Source organism: Rhinopithecus roxellana, chromosome 2 (genome assembly GCF_007565055.1).
Source record: "Rhinopithecus roxellana isolate Shanxi Qingling chromosome 2, ASM756505v1, whole genome shotgun sequence".
In the NCBI taxonomy this organism is placed as follows: Eukaryota; Metazoa; Chordata; class Mammalia; order Primates; family Cercopithecidae; genus Rhinopithecus; species Rhinopithecus roxellana.
The window spans coordinates 48,068,560-48,090,833 of record NC_044550.1 but is presented as its reverse complement, the minus strand read 5'-3'; the positions used below and the strand labels follow the sequence as shown (position 1 = coordinate 48,090,833).

Below are 22,274 nucleotides of genomic sequence, written 5' to 3'. Positions count from 1 at the left end.
CAGGAGAATTGCTTGAACTCGGGAGGCAGAGGTTGCAGTGAGCCGGGATCACGCCGCTGCACTCCAGCCTGGCAAGAGTGAGACTGTGTCTCCAAAAAAAAAAGAATTATTGATCCTGAAAATGTCTGACTGGCAACCTGGGCTTAATTTTCCAGTAAGATTAATGGTCTTGCACTAAAGGATACAACAGGTAACAAGGTCTTTTATTTCCCTTATATTCTCTCAAAATACTAGTGAACTAGTTGCTAAGACAAGGGAAAACACTGATGTGTTGATCTGAACCTGAGTCTTTTATTATGTTATGACTTACCTGTAGTTAGATTTATTTCATTCAAGTCATGTAAAATGACTACAGTGTGGTTTGTTTTGCTTACTTGGTTCATGTTTCTAGTTATCTGTCAGGCTGAGTGTGCACATCCGCTAAAGGTGGCTTTGACAGGAACTTGTGCAGCAGAGAGGAGACCACAGCAGTAAAGGGAAGAGGCTGCCTCATTCCATAGCCCCTCCAGGCTGAGGACCTATTCAGAATCTCTGTATGGAAACTGAAGATATCCATAGTACATAAAACTGGGCCATGTTTAGCACAAAAGGAGATTCTTCCCTTAAAAATGAATACATTTCTTAATCTCTTACTCCCTCGTTCTCCCACTTGTGAAAGAAGGAAGCATTAAAAACCAACACTGGGGCATAGCTGCCCACAGAGCGTCAGAGACTGGTATATTGATTTAGTTGCCAACATCTAAAAATTAGTACCTTCACGTTGAAGTCTGGATTTTATTTTTTGTGTTAAAAATGGGAAGAATTGGCAACATAGAATCTTACAGCGCAGTCCATTTGGGCAGGGTGCATGTGCTGTCTTGTCCCAGACCTAACTGGGCCCTTCATATCACCTGCTTGATCCCTGGACGTGTTGATGTTGTCTCCGTCAATTCAAGCATTTCTGTATCCGTATGCTTATTCCTCACTTTGAGCAGACACATGAGAATCCAGACACGCAAAAGACCTATCTTTTCAGTAAGGTAATGTCGTCATGAAATGTCCTTAAAAAAATGTGATTGATTTCTCAAACTTTTAAAAGAAATTAGGTAAAGTAGAATAAACTTTGCTTTTTTTGACCCTCTCTCCAAACCTAGAGATGTTTACCTATAAGTCTTTAAATGTATGATTCAGGCATTCATTCGTATTTTAGTTAAAACAAAATACTATCAAGGTTAGCGTAATTAACTTTTTTTCTTTTTAGATGGCTGTTCCTAAAGCTGTGGAACGTGGATTCTTATCCTCCTTGTCACCAAGTAGAATTAGTTTTCCTGTATGCGTAATGAGGAAATGGATAATTATCTTAGTCTAGTCATGCTGCCATAACAAAAGACCTTAGATTGGGTAATTTATAAACAATAGACATTTATTTCTCACAGTTCTAGAGATTGGGACGTCCAAGATCAAGGCACTAACAGTGTCTGATAAGGACTTGCTTTCTGCCTCCAAGATGGTGCATCTTGCTACATCCTCACATGGCAGAAGAGATGGAAGAGACTTGTTCCATCAAACCCCTTTATACAAGCACTGATCCCATCCATGAGAGCAGAGAGCCCTCATGACCTAAGCACCTCCCAGTAGCCCTGCTTCTTAATACTATCACCTTGGGATTTAAGTCCAACATAGGAACTTTGGAGAGACATATTCAGACCACAGCGGCAGTTATTGATGCTTTTTTCAGCTGTAAAATGTATGTTTTTTTCCCAAAAGAGTTTGAATTATAGCACTTAAATGGTGGTGCTGTTTACAATACCAAGTCCAATAGCATATCCTTTAATACCTTTTATTTTAAATTACTTATTTTTATAGCCAGTAATAGGAAGCCTGTTTTAAACATTCATCAGCATACAAAAGTTTCTTTCTTTCGTTTGATTTTAGCAATATTAATCCTTTAGTTAGATAGAAAACGCATGTGTTCTGCAGGGTACAGATGCGTACTTATTTATAACTAGTGGTAAATAAGTATATAATAGAACATGTTATTATTGAATGCTGAATAGTCTTTGGATGTTGTTGGAAGGAAGGAAGATATACTTTAAGGTTTTGTTTTTGGAAATAATTAGATGAGACTTTAAGGCATTATATATAGGTAGTGGTTAAAAGCATGGATTTGGGATTAAGGAAGACTTGGGTTTGAATCTTGTTTTTTCCTTCTCGTAGCTGTTATAAGACAGGGAAACTACTTAACCTGTTCAAGGCTCAATTTCTTTTCTGTAAAATAGAAATGGTAGGCAGTTCCTCATAAGGAGACAGTCAGGTTTCAGAAAGAAAATGTATGTTAAACCTTTATATCAATGTCTGGCATATAGTAAGTACATAATAGCTACTGTATCTACATCATAATTATAGTAGTTATTTTAACATTGTCTAAATGTGTAAGCATAGTAGATTCACCTCTTTTTTCTTTTTCTTTTTCTTTTTCTTTTTTTTTGAGATGGAGTTTTGCTCTTGTTACCCAGGCTGGAGTGCAATGGCTTGATCTCAGCTCACTGCAACCTCCACCTCCCAGGTTCAAGCGATTCTCTTGCCTCAGCCTTCCCAGGTAGCTGGGATTATATGCATGTGCCACCAAGCCTGGCTAATTTTGTATTTTTAGCGGAGATGGGGTTTCTCCATGTGGGTCAGGCTGGTCTCGAACTCCCAACCTCAGGTGATCTGCCCACCTTGGCCTCCCAAAGTGCTGGGATTACAGGTGTGAGCCACCACGCCCAGCCAGATTCACCTCTTTACCTTGGCTTAGAATCTAAAATTATGGAAGTTTTAGTAGTTTTGAATATTATGGTTTTAAGAAAATATGAGTGGGAAATAATGTTTCTAGTGGACAGAGCTACGGAGTTAGAATGTATGGGTTTGTTCTACTTCACATTTAAATGGGACAGTATTTCCTGAGCTAGAGGGCTGTTGTGAGAATTAAATGGGATATGTTTGCCTGACATTTAGTATACTGTGAGGTATACCACCTTTCCTTGACATATTGTATCAGTAAAAGAAAATTTATGCCATAGGAAAATTGTATATTATTCAATAGTCATTATTGACGTTACACCTGTGCCTAGAAGTCAACAGAATCCCAAGAAGTATCTTTGTGTTTTAGGTTGGTTTGCTGGTATTTCTCAGTTGTTTTGATGACGTAATGAAACTCTGTGTCATGGATTTAATTTTAATCAAGTTTTTAAATGTTACACTTTTCAATAAGAGACTTGAATAGATATTTTATGCCCTAATAAAGTACTGAATACTTGCTGTATTTTCAGGATTCCAGAATAGCATTAATTGTGAGAAGTATATGGGGCCAGGGCCAGTGTGTAAAGAGCTTTTTGAGCCCAGTCACATTTGAACATTATGACAAACATGGAAAAAATTACAGTACTGAACCGAACACTGATGTATAAAGTGTTAATTCTGTGGCCTGGGTCACAAATTTAGTAAGGAAAGGTGTAAGAGTAAGCATATTTTCATGTAATCTCTGAAGGTTCCTGAATCCAATATAGAAGATAGGCAACATTTGTATTGACTGATAGAGTAAGATGGTTTTTACAAGATAGGGAAGCTACCACAGCTGTTCTATAAGCACATGAACAAATGTCCCAAGATACTCATTCAGTTTTTGGTTCACATAGTATTGATGAGCATATAAACTTCTTTGAAATAGTATGGAGGCCAGGCACAGTGGCTCACACCTGTAATCCTAACACTTTGGGAGGCTGAGGTGGGAGGATTCCTTGAGCCCAGGAGTTTCAGACCAGCCTGGGCAACATGGTGAGACTGTCTCTACAAAATATTTTAAAAATTAGCAGCCGGGCACGGTGGCTCACATCTATAATCTCAGCACTTTGGGAGGCTGAGGCGGGTGGATTGTCTGAGGTCAGGAATTTGAGACCAGCCTGGCCAACAGGGTGAAACCCTGTCTCTACTAAAAATACAAAAATTAGCCAGGCGTGGTGGTGGGCACCTGTAATCCCAGCTACTCAGGAGGCTGAGGCAGGAGAATCGCTCAAACCCAGGAGGCAGAAGTTGCGGTGAGTCAAGATCATGCCATTCCACTCCAGCATGGGCGACAAGAGTGAAACTCCGTCTCAAAAAAAAAAAAAAAAAAAAATTAGCCGGGTGCTGTGGCATGCACGTGTGGTCCCAGCTGCCCAGGAGGCTGAGGTAGGAGGATCATTTGAGCACAGGAGGTGTAGGCTGCAGTGAGCTGTGTTCGTGCCACTGCACTCCAGCCTGGCTGACAGACTCTCTGTCACAACAAAAAATAGTATGGGGACACCAACCTTTATTTTTTGTGTCTTGATGTGATACATTAGTCTGCTTTCATGCCTCTGATAAAGACATACCTGAGACTGGGCAATTTACAAAGGAAAGAGATTTAGTGGAGAACTCACAGCTCCATGTGGCTGGGGAAGCCTCACAATCATGGTGGAAGGCAAGGGGGAGCAAGTCATGTCTTACATGAGTGGCAGCAGGCAAAGAGAGAGCTTGTGCAGGGAAACTCCCATTTTTAAAACCATCAGATCTCATGAGACTCATTCACTGTCACAAGAACAGCATGGGAAAGACCTGCCCCCATGATCCAGTTACCTCCCACCAGGTCCCTCCCACAACACATGCAAATTCAAGATGAGATTTGGGTGGGGACACAGCCAAATCATGCCTTGTGAGTTAGGAAGAAATATAAACCAACATATCAAACAAACCTAGGGTTTCACAAATATTGCTTAGGATGAGGTGAGGTAAAAAAGTATGTTGATCATAAACTGTCCTAAAAAAATGGTACAAGTAGTATTATGACATGGTGCCACTATCAAAATAGTATAGAAACGACCTGAAGTTTGGGAAAAACTGTTTTGGACTATCCTCATATCGTGGAGGAAAGACTGGTTAAAGAAGGGTCAGTGTCAGAAGAAAAATAAGTTTTAGGCCTGGAGGTAATTTTAAACATAATTTCTTGCCTTCACCAGTGGATGGCTTCCTCAAGCTTAAAGAACTTAAACAGTTCAGAATTAAATGTTGCCCATTATTTTTCCCCCCTTTCTCTGTGCAACCTCCCTGCCCCTTAATAAATGTTTTTGGTACTGACTACTGCTGCTCCTGCTACTGCTAATACCATCCTGTAGAAATTTTTCTTGAGTAAGGAATAGTTTTTAGAAGACTTTTATGATGATAACTGTTTTAAATTTATTTGTAACTATGCCAGCAGGTTTTTAGGTATATAGGATTCAGAGGACATTGAGGCTAGAGTCTATTCAAACATTTTCAGAGGTAAAGATGGCACAGGGTTCATGGAGATTTCCTTCATGATATCTGAACAGGGCAGGGTTTCACTGTGTGATAATACCCATGCTTCCGTTGCTTGTAGACCTAATCAGTTTTACTTATTGATTGACACTGTGGGACAAGATCATGACATCCATCCTAATAAGCAGGTCTCATATCAAAAGCTTTAGAATGGAGAAAATTTTAATAATGCTTTATTAGTTGGTTAAGTAAGCCCTGATGTTTGGCTTTCTAGTGACCCATCATTGCCCTGTAGACTCTGTGATGGAACAGTTTGGCTGGGTGTAGGGTGTCATGCCAGGCTGAGGTGGGAGGATTACTGTAGGCCAGGAGTTTTGAGACTAGCCTGGGCAACATAGACTCCCATCCCTATAAATATTTAACAATTAGCTGAGCATAATGGCGTGTGTGCCTGTAGTCTTAGCTGCTGAGGAGGCTGAGGTGGGAGGATCACTTCAGCTCAGGAGCTTGAGGTTACAGTGAGCTATGACTGCACCAGTGAACTCCAGCTGGGCAGCAGAGCGAGACCCTGTCTCACAACAAAAGCAAAAGCAAAAAAAGGTAGAGAGAGACAAGGAGAAGGGTAGTACTGACATGGCCAGTCTTTACTTTCCACCTCTCTGCCTGGAACTCTCCACAGGGGAAGGTTTTTTGTTCCTTCTTGTCTAATAAATGGCTTGACTTGAGGGGTAGGGGTATCTTGGAGGCATTCTCAATGCAACCTTGAAGGTTTATCAGCACTTTGCCAGTGGACAGCACCTCAGCCCCTGCCCTGGTTCCTTGTGTTCTCATCCCCTAGAGCCAGGATCCCAGCCTTTACAAATTAAGATGTTTCTCCCACATTAATTAATTCAGAATTTATTAGAAACATACTGCAGACACAAAGGTCAAGTACATGATGACTTCTTCAGAGCTGAAGAGTCTGCAGCTGTTTACGATTATATCAGAGGAGGAGGTGTAATCAAAGATTGTACTATACAATTATTAAAAGTTACAAAATGTGTTACTATTTGTTTATCATTCCCTTTCCCCTTTCAGAGGACATTTTCCCAGAGATTCATGAAATAAAAGTTTGGTTGATGACAGAAGTGGGAAACCTTAGTAGGATGGAAGAAAAGAAAGAAAGACTGAGGCTTTTGTGTCATGGTAAGATGGTAAAACAATAAAAAATAACGTCTGCATTTTATTGAGAACATACTCTGTGTGTACAGGCACTGTGTTTAAGCCGTTTCCATGCAACGAGCTTAATAGTTGGAGAATCTTGCTCATAAGCACCTACCCTGCACAGCCAGAACCACCATGGATAACTTCGACAAACATCTCCTGAGATTTTTGAGAATTCCCGTTTGCAGTCTGCTGAAGTTGCTCCCATAAACTGCAATAAAGTGTAACTTCACAAGAATTACTGTATGTATCCCTTAAGTGGTGAGTGATGGACTACAGTAAGAAGTGGATTCTAGGGTGTTGGATTCACATTTGTGGCTAACCAAGATTACAAATTCATGCATGTTCTGGAATTTCAGGGGCATTGCTAAATGCACAGAGTCAGGGGCCTGCTGGATGTGTTTTTAGTGGCAATAAGTATTACCCAGTCTTTGCTGCTGCTCTAAGCTTTCAGGTAGAGACTTGAGAGCAAAAAGGTCAGCTCACCCTTTGTAGTTGGAACTCAGTTCCTGTAGAATTTCTTTGGAAACATGTGTTTCTAATATGTCAGAATTGGTTTAGCTTAAGCTAAAAAGAAAATTGTAGCCTGATTTGTTTAAAGGAACAAAAATGTCTACATGCCACAGTTTGAATGCACAGAGCATGGTTCAATGCTTGTAGACTTTTATGCTTTTTATTACTCGGATTTTTATTTCTCTATCAATGTATTAGATAAAAAGTAAAGTTATATATAGAACTAGAATACTACCCATAAAAGTTTTATTTCTTATGTAGTTTTTTCTTATATGTAAAATTACATGTTATGAGCTACTTTAATATTAACAATCTCAGTAAAATACTAAAGTGACTGTGTTGTGGGATAAATAGCAAAAAGAAACTTAGGAAACTTAGGATCATTTGTTTTGAAATCTGTAATACTGGAGTTACTGAATTTTTCCCTCTAGAGTTTAAAAATACCATTGCCAGTGAAGTGGGGGTGGGAGTGTGTGCACGTGTGTATTGTATTTTTGATTTTTGTTCCTGAGATTGGTCTATAATGTAAGCATGAAAATTGCCCCGCCCCCGCCGCAACTCCATGAATAAAGTGCCTTTTTATCTTGTCTACTGATGATATGCATTTACACATAATGCCTTGTGATAGAATTAATTCTAAAGAAAATTGTTAACTAGATGAGATTTTTCAGATACTGCCTATTAGGCAGGGTTTAATAGGAACTCCCACTGGTGGCTTAACTATTTTGCCTGTGTGCTATCATCTACTTTAAATCCCATAGATTTTTCTATCAGCCTTGAAAGCAAAGGTTATACTATTTTTGGGTCTTCACATCCTGATTTTGCAGGGAGATGAGAGGTATGGAGGCATTGCCCATTTCGTAAAGCTGTATGTTTTTGAACTATGCACATGGTGCTTTGCACGAATCAAAACTGCCAAAGGGACAGATGTTGCCAATTTCAAATGTTCAGGGGGAAGGCAAATATTGCTAAGCAACGGTGTACTTGAGAGAGCATTTTTAGGAGCAGAGCCAGGGGAGTTATGCCTGGGAGCACTCACTGCTTCTTATGGCTCAGTACAAGGGAAGAGATTCAAAGTTCTTTCCTGTAAGGGCCGCCATTGCAGCCGCCAGCACAGGAGACAGTGACCTAGTGGCACCGATTAGTGCTGGCAAGGGGATGTATGAAAACAGGAAAGCTTTTTTGCCATGTGGGAAGGCAGTAAGACATGTTCACGGAGGTGAGTGCCCCACAGTGTGCAGCTGCCGCACAGTAAGTATGCAGCAGCTGGAGATTCAGGTGGGGAGGACGGAGGGTAGGGAAATAAGTGAGAGGTGAGGCCACAAGAGAAAGTGGATGTGTCTTGTCTCTCTTCTCCCTTCTCTCCTTTTCTTTTGCCCCCTGTGTTAGGGGCTAACATGGAAGAAGAGAAGGATCTAAATGACCTCTGTGGTTTGGTGCATGACCTTATAAACAAGGTAAATAAGCTTTACAGCCACAGGTATTCAGCCCCTCCCATGTCCCCTCCCCTCCCTTTGTATAAACTTGATAGGTAATAGACAGGTGGCATGGTGTGGCCTGTTTTTTTTTTTTTTTTTTTTTTTTTTGGCCACCACTAGAGACTTGGAATACCTCTTGAGATTTGCATGGTTGTTAGTTTAGATTACGGATTCATTCTCTCCCTCCCTTTCCTTCTGTCCTCATCTCCTCTCTTCTCTTCTGTCTGTCTCCCTCCCTCTCTTTCCCTCTCCCCTTCTCCCTCTCTTGCCCTCTCCCCTTCTCCCTCTCTTGCCCTCTCCCCTTCTCCCTCTCTTTCCTTCTCCTCTTCCTCCCTCCCTCTCCTCTCTCTCTTCTCTCTTCCTTGCTTTCTCTTTCATCTCTCTCTCCGTCTTTTCTTTCCTCTCTCCTTCTCCTTTTTCTCTCCTCTTTCCCTCTCCTTCCCTCTCTTTCTCCTCTCTCCCTCTGCTATCATCTCCTCCTCCTTCCCCTTCCCTTTCTCCCCGCTTCCTCCCTGCTTCCTCCCTTCCTTTTCTCTCTTCTTCTTTCCCCCTCTTTCTTTCATTCTATTGAAAGAATGATGAGAGTGACAGTAGAGAAAGTATAACGTTGGAGTTTTGTATCTGGAGAAAATCACAGCATATTCTTGGCAATATATTTGAGAGAAACTCAAAACATAAACATTAAGCTATTCCTTATCACTCAGGATTTTTTTTTTTTTGGAGACAGAGTCTCGCTCTGTTGCCCAGGCTGGAGTACAGTGTGGGATCTCAGCTCACTGCAGCCTCCCGCAACCCTGTTCAAGCAATTCTTCTGCCTCAGTCTCCAGAGTAGCTGGGATTACAGCATGTGCCACCACGCCCGGCTAATTTTTTGTTTTTTGTTTGTTTTGAGATGCAGTCTCGCTCTGTCACCAGGCTGGAATGTAGTGGCAGGATCTCGGCTCTTTGCAACCCCTGCCTCCCGGGTTCAAATGATTCTCCTGCCTCAGCCTCCGGAGTAGCTGGGATTACAGGCACGTGCCACCACACCCAGCTAATTTTTGTATTTTTAGTAGAAACAGGGTTTCACCATGTTGGCCAGGCTAGTCTCAATCTCCTGACCTTGTGATCCACCCGCCTCGGCCTCCCAAAGTGCTGGGATTACAGGCATGAGCCACTGCCCCTGGCCCTAAGTTTTGTATTTTTAGTAGAGAGTCTGTTTCACCTTGTTGGCTAGGCTGGTCTCGAACTCCTGACCTTGTGATCCACCTGCTTTGGCCTCCCAAAGTGCTGGGATTACAGGCGTGAGGCACCATGCCCAGCCTTTTCTTCATCTTTCAAACTCTGGACTTGAGTTTCTGGATCGCTTAGCAAATGTTTATGGCTTTTAACAATCTTCCTTAAGTAAAGCTAAAAACTGAAAATATTGGCAGCTTCTAAGCCTAAATATGATGTTTGTGTGTGTGTGTGTGCATTTATGCATGTGCATGCACACTCCATCCAAGATTTTATTTGTTGTTTCTCATAAGAAACTTAGAATTTAAGTCAAATTTAAAAGATGGTGGGTGCTCCTACCCAAGTTTTAACATATAAACTGTATTAATTTTCACCAGTCTAGGAAAATTTCAAAATAATTTTTCTTCAATACAGGCAGGTATACTAGAGAAATTTCAGTGTACTTCTAGCGTTATCATTCTCATGTATTCAGCATAGTTTGTGATCTGTCTGTATCTGTAGGGGGTGTAAATTTCTGTGATGAAGAGTTAATAGGAGAGGGTGATAGTGTTTCCATTTTTTCCCGTCAGGAGACAGGAATTGTTTAAGGTTAGCTGTAGTGAGTCCGCTTAAGTCAGCTCCAAGACAACTGAGAAACTGGCCAAAAAGCAGTGAGAAAGGAAGAAGAACCCCCAAATTATTAGTATAATTTTTTCTTTGATTGATTTGAATATAGGCTAGTTATACCCTTTTGTCTGTTTTTAGTAAGAACTGTGTTATAAAATGAGTTGGAGGACCTTTTACCACCAGACTTAGGAGGCAGTAGTTTTCCAGTGACTTTTAAGTTTCCCACCAATCTTTTTTTCTTTTTTTAAATACAGGGTTCTAGATAAGTGTAGGAAAAAACTGGTGTATTTTATTCCACAAGAAGCTTTTGGTAAATTATTAAGGAAACAACTATTGGACATTGAGATGGCTTTTAAAGATTTACCTAGAAGAGATTAATAAAACAGATAAAACTGATCTGCTCAGGGGCCTGTCTTCAGTCGTTTCAGGCTCATTTACTGTGGTATTCATGCCAGCGCAGCCTGGTAAACCCACTGCTGTGGCTGTACAAATAATACTGCTCATTTTTATGAAGGATATTGCTGTATGCCAGTTAAAGAAATTCAAGTTGAAAAACCTTTAAATTTTTTTTTAATAATACACTTCCTTCCCCACCCCCAAGCTGTCACCATGATTATGATGCCAGGAAAGCAGTGCGGTAGCTCCAGGATCTTTCTCCCATGGGCTGGGTACCAGGTTGGTGAAGTAGTCAGGAGGGCCACAGTTGGGTTTATGTACAACCTAGATACCATTTACTTGTGCTGGTGTGACCCTCCCATTTTCTAAAGGCAGTTTCCAAAGGCAGTTGCTTTTTTTGTTACTATTAGAACGGTTGCCTGTTTTCCATGTGATCTCTTCTCTGTCGCTTAGGTTCTGTATTCTATATAGAAAAGTGTGGAGGGAAAGAGAAGAAACAGGAAAGATAGTGAACGCAAGAATATTGGAGGTTATGATGTGGTTAAGTTACATTGTGCCTCAAAACACTGAAAAAGATTGAAGGTTAGGGTCAAGAGCTCTGGATTAAAGTCTAAAGGGAACCTTTTAAATTTCTTGGTTGTGTGTATCGGTGTATGATGTCAGGCAGACAATGAGAGAAATAAATTGAGATGGAGAGAAAATAAGGTGAATGCTTAAAAGGTTTTAAATTCAGGGCCGGCATGGTGGCTCATGCCTGTAATCCCAGCACTTTGGGAGGCCGAGGCAGGCGGATCACGAGGTCGGGAGATTGAGACCATCCTGGCTAACACGGTGAAACCCCATCTCTACTAAAAATACAAAAAATTAGCCGGGTGAGGTGGCAGGCGCCTGTAGTCCCAGCTACTCGGGAGGCTGAGGCAGGAGAATGGCGTGAACCCGGGAGGCGGAGCTTGTAGTGAGCCCAGATCACGCCACTGCACTCCAGCCTGGGCGGCAGAGTGAGACTCCGTCTCAAAAAAAAAAAAAGATTTTAAATTCAGAGGGTGTTAAGAGTAAATTTATTTTTTAAACGATTTTCTCTTTGGCACTTATTAAATACCTATTTAAAATAAATTCACGAGTAACTTTTATATATCTGCTCTGCCCCTTGTATGTATGTATTTATTTATTATTTATTTTTATTTTTATTTTTATTTTTTGAGATGGAGTTTTGCTCTGTCGCTCAGGCTAGAGTGCAGCGGCACGATCTCAGCTCACTGCAACCTCCGCCTCCTAGATTCAGCGATTCTGCTGCTTCAACCTCCCCAGTAGCTGGGATTACAGGCTTGCACCACTACGCCTGGCCAGTTTTTTTTGTATTTTTAGTAGAGATGGGGTTTCACCATGTTGGCCAGGCTGGTCACAAACTACTGACCTCAAGTGATCTGCCTGCCCTCGGCCTTCCAAAGTTCTGGGATTACAGGCGTGAGCCGGTGTGCCTAGCCTCTTGTGTTTATTTAAAAAGAAATACTGGCATTTGTCGAATGATGAAGTCTTGTTTTCAAACTTTTGTATTAAATACATTTTTGCTTTCACCAGATCAGTAAATCAGTGTATCAGATGAGTCTTGCTGAAAGTCTGACGTAGTTTGTCTACAGTTTTAGACCAAATTTAAATACAGAGATAACGCAGGAAAAGATTATTAAGTCTATCTAAGATTCAGTGGGATTAGTAAGCCTTTAAAAAAAAAAAAAAAAAGACCAAATGTGTTTATTGATAGGTTATAGAAAAGCAAAATAGTTCCTTAAATTTAGGTACTTTAGGTACTAAATTTAGGTACTTAAATTTAGGCTTAAATAAATGATGTAGAACTGTTCATAATTTTCTGATATTAAATGAATTGTGCATTCCCAGGAAGATCTTGAGCCCTTTTTCTAGACCCTAGTAATTAACCTGATTGCTTGTTACCCAGCATTAAAGCCCCCCCAAAAGGGGGGCAGGGGATTTACTTGTTCAGAATTAAGATGTCAAGGACAAGGTCATCTTTATTTGCCTTCTCTTTTTTGTGTTTGTTATAGTGTCAGTAATCCCCAGGGTGTTGGGGCTCAGATTGTCTCCTCAGAGTATATATGCCTCTAGTTTACCATTTCAATAATTTTCTTTCCTTTTTTCCCCCGTTTTTTTGTGTTGTGTTTTGTTTTGTTTGTTTTAAATAATCGATGCAAGGAGACAGAAAACCAACACCTACTCCAGAAGAGGCTGTTGAGATTACTGCTGGAATAAGCCCAGGATAAAATCTTTATGTCCTTTGAGACAAAGCGTGGATTAAGTGGTTTATCTGACCCATATGACTGCAGTTTCTTTCAGCCTCATCCAGAAACTGATACAAAGTTGTTTTTTTCTTCTTCCTTTTTTCTGGTGCTTCTATAATCTTAGCTTATGCTCAGCTATGAAAAAATAAATGTCCAGGCAGGCACTCTGTGCAACATAGAATTAAACATGCTTCCTGAACATTGTTTGCACTTACATTTGACAGAGAGCAGAAATACAGGTTTATGTATCTATAAATCCTGTCATGGTTGACAAAGTAATTTAGTAGTGTTTTGACTCAGAACCATCCGTTAATACGATTTGAGAGAGAGAGTGCTCGTGTGTGTGCGTGCAGGTGTGCATGTGTGTATAGGAATGGATGGGGTGGGTACAGGGCAGGAAGCATGTGACAGAACACCACCACACTGCAGTTTCACACCCTCCCTGCAGCAATAGGTATTAACTGAAAAGCTACTACTCATGCTTTACAAATTGATAGTTCCACTGAAAAAAATACAAATTCTTCCAAAAAATACTCTGAGGTTTTTGTGAACAGAATTAGTTGTAGAATGGGAAATAGATCATACAGTTTAGGCCATTTGAAAGGATTTGTCAGTTGATTGTTGCTGGAACAGAACCAGTGTCTAGACTTGTTGTTTGTGATGCCTTTTTTTTTTCCCAAAAAAAAAAAAAAAAAAAAAAAAAAAAAAAAAAAAAAAAAGCAGTGCCTTTTAGCCGTTCTTAATCATTCATGGCTGCTGTGCCCACAATGGGCTTCATGGGGCCTCATGTGATCTTTCATCAAAGACACAGTGTTTTCAAGTCTTAGACCGTTGGGGATTCTGATTTCCCTTATTACATGGTGAGTGGTAATGGTTCATAGTCAATAGTTAGGAAGTTGGTGAATAACTGAGATTAGACATTTACTGTCAAACAGTGATAAGTTTTTTACATTTGTTTTTCATTCAGGTACTTTGTTGTTGAGTGAGTTTAAACCTATCCCAGCACACCCCCACTTCTTTTAACTTTTGCACTGTTAGTTGACATATTGTCATAATATGTATTGAAAACATTTCTGCATATAAAACATCAACACTAAATTGTATTTTTTATATGTACTGTTTCATGTGACTGTACAGAAGCCTTGCAAACATATTAAAAATTATATTGCATGTGATCTCAGGATATATAATGGTAACAAAATCAGTGAATCCAGCATTATTACTACTTTTCTCATATTATTTGCATATTCTTATCAAGTGAGTGTTTACAATTACACATGTGGACAACAACTACTCCTTGTTTTCATTTTTGTTTAAACCGTGTCTTAAGAACTGGAATCCTTGGTTTCATAATTAAAAGATGCCCTCTTTGTAGAGATCAAAACAAAATTTCCAGAGTGTTTTAAGTAGCTCATTTAATGCAGATTGAGCCTTTACAAATTTTATATGCTTCAGAAAAATATCTTTATGACACCAATTATGCAAATTACCTCACTGGTATAATCAAAATGACCAACTGGAAAGAAACAAGTTTTCTAATTATTCATATTGATCTTTAAAGAACTGTTATTTTAAAATACTTCTTCCCATTGGATTTTATAAGTTTCAGTGATGTTTTATGATTTAGTGGCTATTTTTTTTTTTAGTTTGTTTTTGCTTTAGTTGATGAAAGATAAGAGGGCGATATTGTTGGCTTATGAAAGAGCAATTTACCTAAAGGTAAATTTTAAAAAACCAAATATATAAATATGTGTACATATATTCACATATATGTACACACATATACACATGTGTTCAATATATATTATATCTCCTATCTATATCCTATAGATATATATTATATCTCCTATCGATAGGATATATAGGCTCTCATTTATTAAATGAACTGAGATGCTAGCACATCTCTAACATGATCTTCCAGTGTTTATCTTGGAGTATTATTTCTTCATCTTCTATCTCAAGGAAGCGTACATCCTTTCTTTACCCCACACAAACATGCTGCCTGGTATACCTGCCCTCCCCAGCCTCATGTTCTGATGTTACTGTCATATCTGAAACTTTGCATTCTGAGAAATTTGTGTCCCCAAACTGCATTTAGGCAACTACTCCTATAGGTGAAGACATTTGATGAGGTAGTAGTGGTTGATGGATTGTAGTCACAAGATAATACTTTTTTAAAATTTGAAGATTTCTGCATCTTACAAATGTCACTGTTTTGTGAAGTTGTCTGGAGTTATCATACTGATATGAGCTAACATATATTACTTCCCAGGAAAGAGATTGAAAATTCACGATAAAACAACTCTGTAATTACTTTTTGGTTATCTTATGTATCTGAATTTTGTTTGAGATGTCATAAGATGGCAAAATCATGTATTCATTTTATAAATATTAATTGTATATCAGTATGAGTCTAGAATTATGCTAAGGCCTTGTGAGGGATGCAGAGGTTAATATTAACCCTAGTTCCTGCCTGTGGGAAGCCAGTCTAGAGGAGAAAGATTAGAACACTAAGGGTTACAATCCAGAGTTGAATGTGGTTGGAGAGTCAAGGGAGGGAAGACTTCCAGAAAAGGTCAGCCAGTGGTTGTGACATCCAGTGACACACTACCCCTTTTTTCTAGGTTCCCCCAATAGGAGTAGAATTGCTTGTTCGTTCCATGATAAATTTTTGTTGGGAGATAACTGTAGGTGACCTAGAGTCCTCATTATTTTTAAATAATCTTTTTTATGCACCTCATTTCTCCTCTCCCTGAAAAATCTGTTTAGAGAACTATAGCGATTCTGCAGTTAGGGAGATTCTGCAGTTAGCTTAATTTGTGTTAGCCTTCACATGTGGCAGGCAATTTGACATTAAAAAGAGTCATTCAGAGAACATGAGAGTAATTTTTTGCTACATATTAGAGCTTATCATTTTTAAGGAACTATCCAAACCCTTTCCATTATTTAAAGATATCTGGGATGAGATGAAGGGTAGCTAATAATTCTTAAGGGAGGATTTAACAGTTAAAGTTGGTTTTGCAACTTAATGTAATATTTTATTTTTAGGAAAGCTTTTCAGAGCACCTTATTCCTTGTTTTGTAATCCATCACCCCTCCTTCCATATTAATCTTTAGCGTGGCTGTTTTTTGTTGTTCTCCTTGTTTTAAACAATTCGGAGTGTAACTTTGCTCATATATCTGTCCAGGGATTTAAAAAATGTTTATCCTAAAATTCTGGGTGTACAGATAGATGGGTAGTTGCCCATAGGGCATGTTGCTTCTGAAACTAGAATCACTGCTGGTTCCTTTATATATTTTCCAGCTGAAGTAACACACCCAGGGCAGTATGAGCATGTTTTTGGAACAGGCTTAGCTATTTATGTAATTTATTATGTATCTGTAAAACACAATTTTATGTCAAACCTTGTTCAGCCCGGCCTTTTGGTCTCCTCCTCTAATTTGTCTCTTAGAAATGATGATTATGGTGTCTTCATAGAAATGCATGTATTTATTTGTATGGAACTAGTTTTAACATGCATGACCATATTTCTTCCTCAAAACAACCCTATAAGATTTTGTTCATTTCAAATGTGTCTTCTCACTATTCAAGTATGACTGATTAACAAAAAGGAGAGCAAGAATAAAAAAATGCTTCTCTTTCAATAACTTTCTAGTCTAGTTTGGGAAATGTGTGAATTTAGCAAGCGAACACTGGGCCAGGCCTTCAGAGCAAGTCCTGTGGCATCTCGAGGTCCACTAGGGAAGGCTGACTGGAAATCTGCTTTGTTTTGTTTTTTACAAAAATTCAATGTGGCCTGTATTATATGGGGTGCGCCCGGAGCACCAAGGTGTAAGCTGGGCACAGTTTAACCTAGCTGTGTGTTTGGAGTAAGGTAAGTTACATAGAGGAAGGCTAATAGAAAATTTAGCTGTACTGTGAGAAGAAGCTTTTGATCCCTATTTATTTCAGTCGAATATTTGTGTTTTCATTAATGAATAGGTAATAGGTCAGAATTTAAAAGGTTAAAAAAAGGATATACATTGAAAATATTCCCGCTACTCCTTCCCCCAGCCTCCATTCCCCAACCTTCCTTTCCAGAAGTAATTGGTGTAAGGACTTTCTTGTGTATTATTCCCAGTGGTATTTTATGCATAATAAGCAGCTCCATATCCATGTTTTCTTCTCATTGATACCTTTTCCATTTATAGAAATGCTGGACATATAATACATCTGGTTTTTAAAATTTATTCTTCTTAACAATATATCTTGGAGATTACCCCAAATCAGTGCACAAAGAGCATCCTCATTCTTTGTCATAGTTGCATAGCACTTATTTCTTTGTAGATGGCATTGTACCATAGTTTTCATAGCCAGTCAGTTACCTGTAGATAGACATTTAGATTGTTTCCAGTATCTTGCTGTTTGCAAACTAGGCTGAAGCAAATAACTTTGCAAATTTTTTTGTACATGTAGGAGACAGTGCTAGAACTTAGATAAATGTCTATGTAATTAGAATTTGCTGGCTATTGCCAAATTAATGTCTTTAAAGGTTGTAGCACTTAACCCTCCTACCAACCACAGGATTTGAGTGCCTGTTTCCCCACGTCTATCTCATAGATGGAGTATTGTTAATCTTGTGGCTGTTTGCCAATCTGTGTGAAAAGTAGTTTCTCAGTAGTTTTAATGTTTCCAGGGAGAAAACAATGCAAAACAATTATCTTTTTGTCTCTTGTATGTTTAGTTCCATGTAGTTTAGTTTGTTAATTAAGGTGTTGCTTTATAATTCAGGCAGCCTACATCTTCTTAAGCGTCTACAGCCGTAAGAGAAACTTAGTTTCAAATTCTGAGTTCTGGGACTAAAAATATACCAGTCAATGTTTATGGGGTTGCCTCTGTGTGACTGGCACCCTGTGATTCAGTGAGGGTTCTGGCCCTAACTTCCATGGAACATGTAATCTAGAGGGAGTAGAGAAGATGCAGTAACAGAGAAAGTACGGATAGTTACGGGAGCATCTGCAAGAGAACCTGGACAGTTTTGGGAGTAAGGGAGCATCAGGGATGTTTTCCGAAAGATGTCTTTCATCTGCAACCTGAAGCCTCAGGAGGAATTATCACTGACACAGATTGAAGAGAGAAGAGGGCTCCAGATCAGGACAAGAAAAGTGTGAGTTACCTAACTAGCAAGTTGGGGGTAGATGAGCAGCAAATAGATAGTAAAGACTGAACAGTAATCCAAAAGGTGGTGACGCATTTGAAGAAAAATAGTTTGGACATTTATTTTACTCTCTTAAAAATTAAACTTTGGATAGATAACCTATTGGGATTTTTTTTTTAAAGCTGTCACGCTATTAAACAATGCCTTGATAATGTTGGCACCACCTATTATTCCATATATCAGTGCCTTCTGATGGTTTTTAAAGTGTGATGTTTTCATATTTGACCTTCATACCAACCCTGAGAAGTGGTTAGGTTTGGTAATACTATACCTTATCACAATAAGGAAATAGTCTCAAAGAGGATGAATCTTATCCAAGATTCAGCACCAGTCTTCAGCAGAACCAGATCTAGAATCCAAGATCTTTTGGCTTCCCTCGTCAGCACATTGCCTTTGTGCTCTGTGTTTCCTGGTTAGTGATAACTAAGCCTTTTTGAGAACAGCATTGTTATAAAAATGCTGCTCTGTTGAAACTTGAGAGACTTAAAACACAATATTGCAAGAGCCTGCCAGTCTCAGTGGCATGTTTCTTCAGCCAGCTCTCTTTAGCTTATTAAAACAAACTGTGTCATGCTTAGAAGACGTTCACTCACATATTTTATTTTGGTATCAGTGCATTTCCTTACAATTACACAATGTCATTCCAGGAGGAGTGAGAAATCAGGCCACGGCCAGCAGTGCTGCCTTTTCTGGTCCGAAGCACTGGTAGTAGGAAGAGGCAGTTAAATGTGAATACCGAAATGCCTCTTTGTAGAAACAAAGGAAAAATGTAGCTCTTTAAAAATTGTTTTAGGTTATGCGTAGGACCACTGGAATCACACACCCTCCTAAAATGCTAATATATTTGTTTCTTGCAGCAGTGTTGAGGTCTTTGGAAAACTGGTATAAAAGTATTCTGAGCCAGCTCAGCTGCTTCAGAGCTTTTGTGTGTCCTTGGATAGGCAACTTAATTTCTCTAGGATTCAGTCTCCTCATGTTAAAAACTGATATAATACCTACCAGAAAGGTTGATGTGAGAATTAAATAGAACTTTATACAGAATTCCCTCAGGCATGTTTAAGTTTCTGTAATAGGGATGTATCTTACAGTTGATGGGTACATTTAGTGTAGTCCCCCTACCTCCCAAGCTAATAATGGTACATCTTACAATCGATGGTATCAAATTGAGGTGATAATAACATATTTTAATGCAATATGAAGTACAATATGTGTTCAATAAGTAGCTGCTATCATTTTTTAAAAAATTAAATAAGGCTCCTGTGTTAAGACCATATCCCAGGAGGAAAGTGTGGTCTCTCCTGGGAGGTTGGTCTACATACAGGAAGCAGATGTATGAGGTGGCTGTAGATAGGCAGAAGAGGACAGCTCATGTCCTCTAGGAACCTATTAATAGATATTGAGGGTGGGAAAAGGCAGTGAGTTTTGTGGTCATGTTAAAGTCAGTGTCTATACCATTGAGGAAAGAGCTAGCCAGAGAAGGACTTACAAACTAGATTTTCTTGATTCATGCAACTATCATAGAAATGTTTATTGTTGCTTTTTATCATTTTGTGTTCTTTAAGGAAGTCTTACTTTGAATGTTTTCAGCTTTATCTCAGTTGTGGTTTAGAGAGAGCTGGCCAGGACAAGTTGTTTATTCTTTGACTATGGTGTTAAAGGGAGAGTCTAGCTCCTTTTAGTAGGAGTAGCTCACAATAGTGACTGGAGACCCTGTTGTGAGAGTGAATTTTAGGAAAGGGGTTAAAAGCCAGGTGCAATGTCACACACCTATAGTTCCAGCTACACTCTGAAGGCTGAGGTAGGAGGATGACTTGAGCCCAGGCCAGCCTGGGCACCATAGCAAGACCCCATCTCTTAAAAAAAAAAAAAAAGGGATTAGGGGATTAGGATGTAATGGTTTGTTTAACTACTCCCCTTTTGGAAAACTTCCTTCCAGTGGCATGCTTGGAGGTGCCAAGTTGCACTATGAGACAAGGCAGCCTGTCCTTGCAGCTCTTTCCCTGTAAACAAATCCAAAAGATCTGTCTTCTAGTTTAAGTGTCTCTAATTTGGATGGAGAGAAGAGTGAAGATGTGAATCTCGGCTAGATGGAACATAAAATGAGCTCATACTATGCAAACTTTTCAGTAGCCTCTCTTTTAAATATAGGTTTATATTGTGTTTTGGTATACATAAAAGTAGGGATAAAGGGATGTTAACTCTCTAACTTACTCTTAAACAGTTCAAAATGTAAGTGGGTAGAAGAGAAAAATATAAAGCAAATGAAAAATGCTAACAATTGGGAAATCTGGGTAAAAGGTATGTGGGAAATCCTCCTACTGGTTTTTGTAGTTTTTCTGTAAGTTTGAAATTATTATTATTATTATTATTAATTTATTTATTTTTATTTTTTTTTGAGACAGAGTCTCGCTCTGTCGCCCAGGCTGGAGTGCAGTGGCGCGATCTCCACTCACTGCACGCTCCTCCTCCCAGGTTCACGTCATTCTCCTGCCTCAGCCTCCCAAGTAGCTGGGACTACAGGCGTCTGCCACCACGCCCAGCTAATTTTTTGTAGTTTTAGTAGAGATGGAGTTTCACTGTGTTAGCCAGGATGGTCTCGATCTCCTGACCTCGTGATCCACTCACCTCGGCCTCCCACAGTGCTGGGATTACAGGCGTGAGCCACCATGCCTGGCCGAATGAAATGATTTTTAAAGAAAACGTTAAAAGTATGTATCTTGAACATCTTACCATGAAAACACCTATGTTTATGTTATTAAATCTGCATACCATGCCATTGTGTGGATGCACTCACTGTAAAGGCAGTTAGCTAGACTCCTGTTGTTTGGAATTTGCTCATTTCCAATTACTTGCCATTGGAAACAGTGCTTTGTGGATATCCCTAAATATGATATGCCCTCATATATTTGGAATGAAATCCCTCTCCCCCTTTGAAACACCTTCACTCCCATAATGGACTTGACAGGAAGATTAACAGTAAATTAACCAACTGATGCTTGAATCTAAGACCTTATTTAGAATTTTAAATGGGTTAAATGGTGACTATCGTATCTGGATAAGGTAAATGTTGCTAATCTAAAATAAGCTGTCAAAATTTCTTCAGTCCTGGTTCATCCCACATAACAAAACTCTTGGGGAAAAAAAAATGAATATTTCGGTGACATGAAACATCTTGGCAAAGTGTTGACTGCTTGAGTAATTATGAAGATCAGAAGTCTTTCAGTCTCTTGAAGGGTGCGGCTTTTTGAACTCATTGTGTTGGAAACAACGGACAAATCTTTTTTGCCTTCTTTTAAAATGTGCTTCACTACTTTTTATTGGTTGCCAAGTATTTTGATTGGATTCTTAGTCTCATTCCAGCAACATGTAGGATGAGGGGAATATTTTTTCCAGACTCAGCATAGTCTTGTGCTTGTTCTGTTGATTCACCTTTAACTTTTAATTGTTATTTTTTTCTAATGATCCATGTAAAAAATTGAAATAGAATACAATTACATTTTACCCTCATGTGAAAACAGCATTTCTGTATCTTACGTTTGTGCTAAAATAGAGCACAAATGTTTAGTCCAGTTTGTAGGTGTTTCTTAATGGTTTTGAAAACAAAAAGGCCTGGTTGTTGGCATGCGTAATGCTGGAGATGAGTCAGTGGATCCTGCCAGATGTAAGGGACCCCCTTGATTCTCTTTGGTTGTACCTGACTTCCTGGCCCTACCTTGGTAATAACAAGCTGCCAACATTTTATTAAGACTCTTTCCAGGAAATTTACGTGTTTTAAAAACAGACTGCGTCTGAATTTTTTTTTTAACTTTTAAATTTTATTTTTTAATTTTTATCTATTTTGAAATTGGGTTATATGAGACTGGCTAATTTTTGTGTTTTTGGTAGAGATGGGGTTTCGCCATGATGCCCAGGCTGCTCTCAGATGCCAGGGCTTGGGTAGTCTGCCCGCCTTGGCCTCCCAAAGTGCTGGGATTACAGGTGTGAGCCACCATGCCCGGCCTAAATCTGAATTTTGACATGTCCATTAGATTCCATTACAGGATGGTGTGAATGTTTGTATGCTCTATTTGTTCCTGTTTCTTCATCCATGGAGCGAATTGGAA

The 22,274-nt window shown here is 39.2% G+C and overlaps 1 protein-coding gene across 7 annotated transcripts in view; it reads left to right on the top strand.

Moving 5' to 3' along the window:
• Positions 1 to 22,274, top strand: part of AFF1 (AF4/FMR2 family member 1) — a 211,342-nt gene that overhangs the window by 128,309 nt on the left and 60,759 nt on the right. The window contains exon 1 of one of the 7 annotated variants that reach the window (XM_030915928.1): positions 6,440 to 6,456. The exons of the other annotated variants lie outside the window; for them this stretch is intronic. Coding sequence (XP_030771788.1) covers positions 6,454 to 6,456 — 3 coding nt within the window. The 5' untranslated portion in view covers positions 6,440 to 6,453. Of the gene's footprint in view, positions 1 to 6,439; positions 6,457 to 22,274 lie in introns of those variants that run through there. 7 annotated transcript variants of the gene reach the window in all.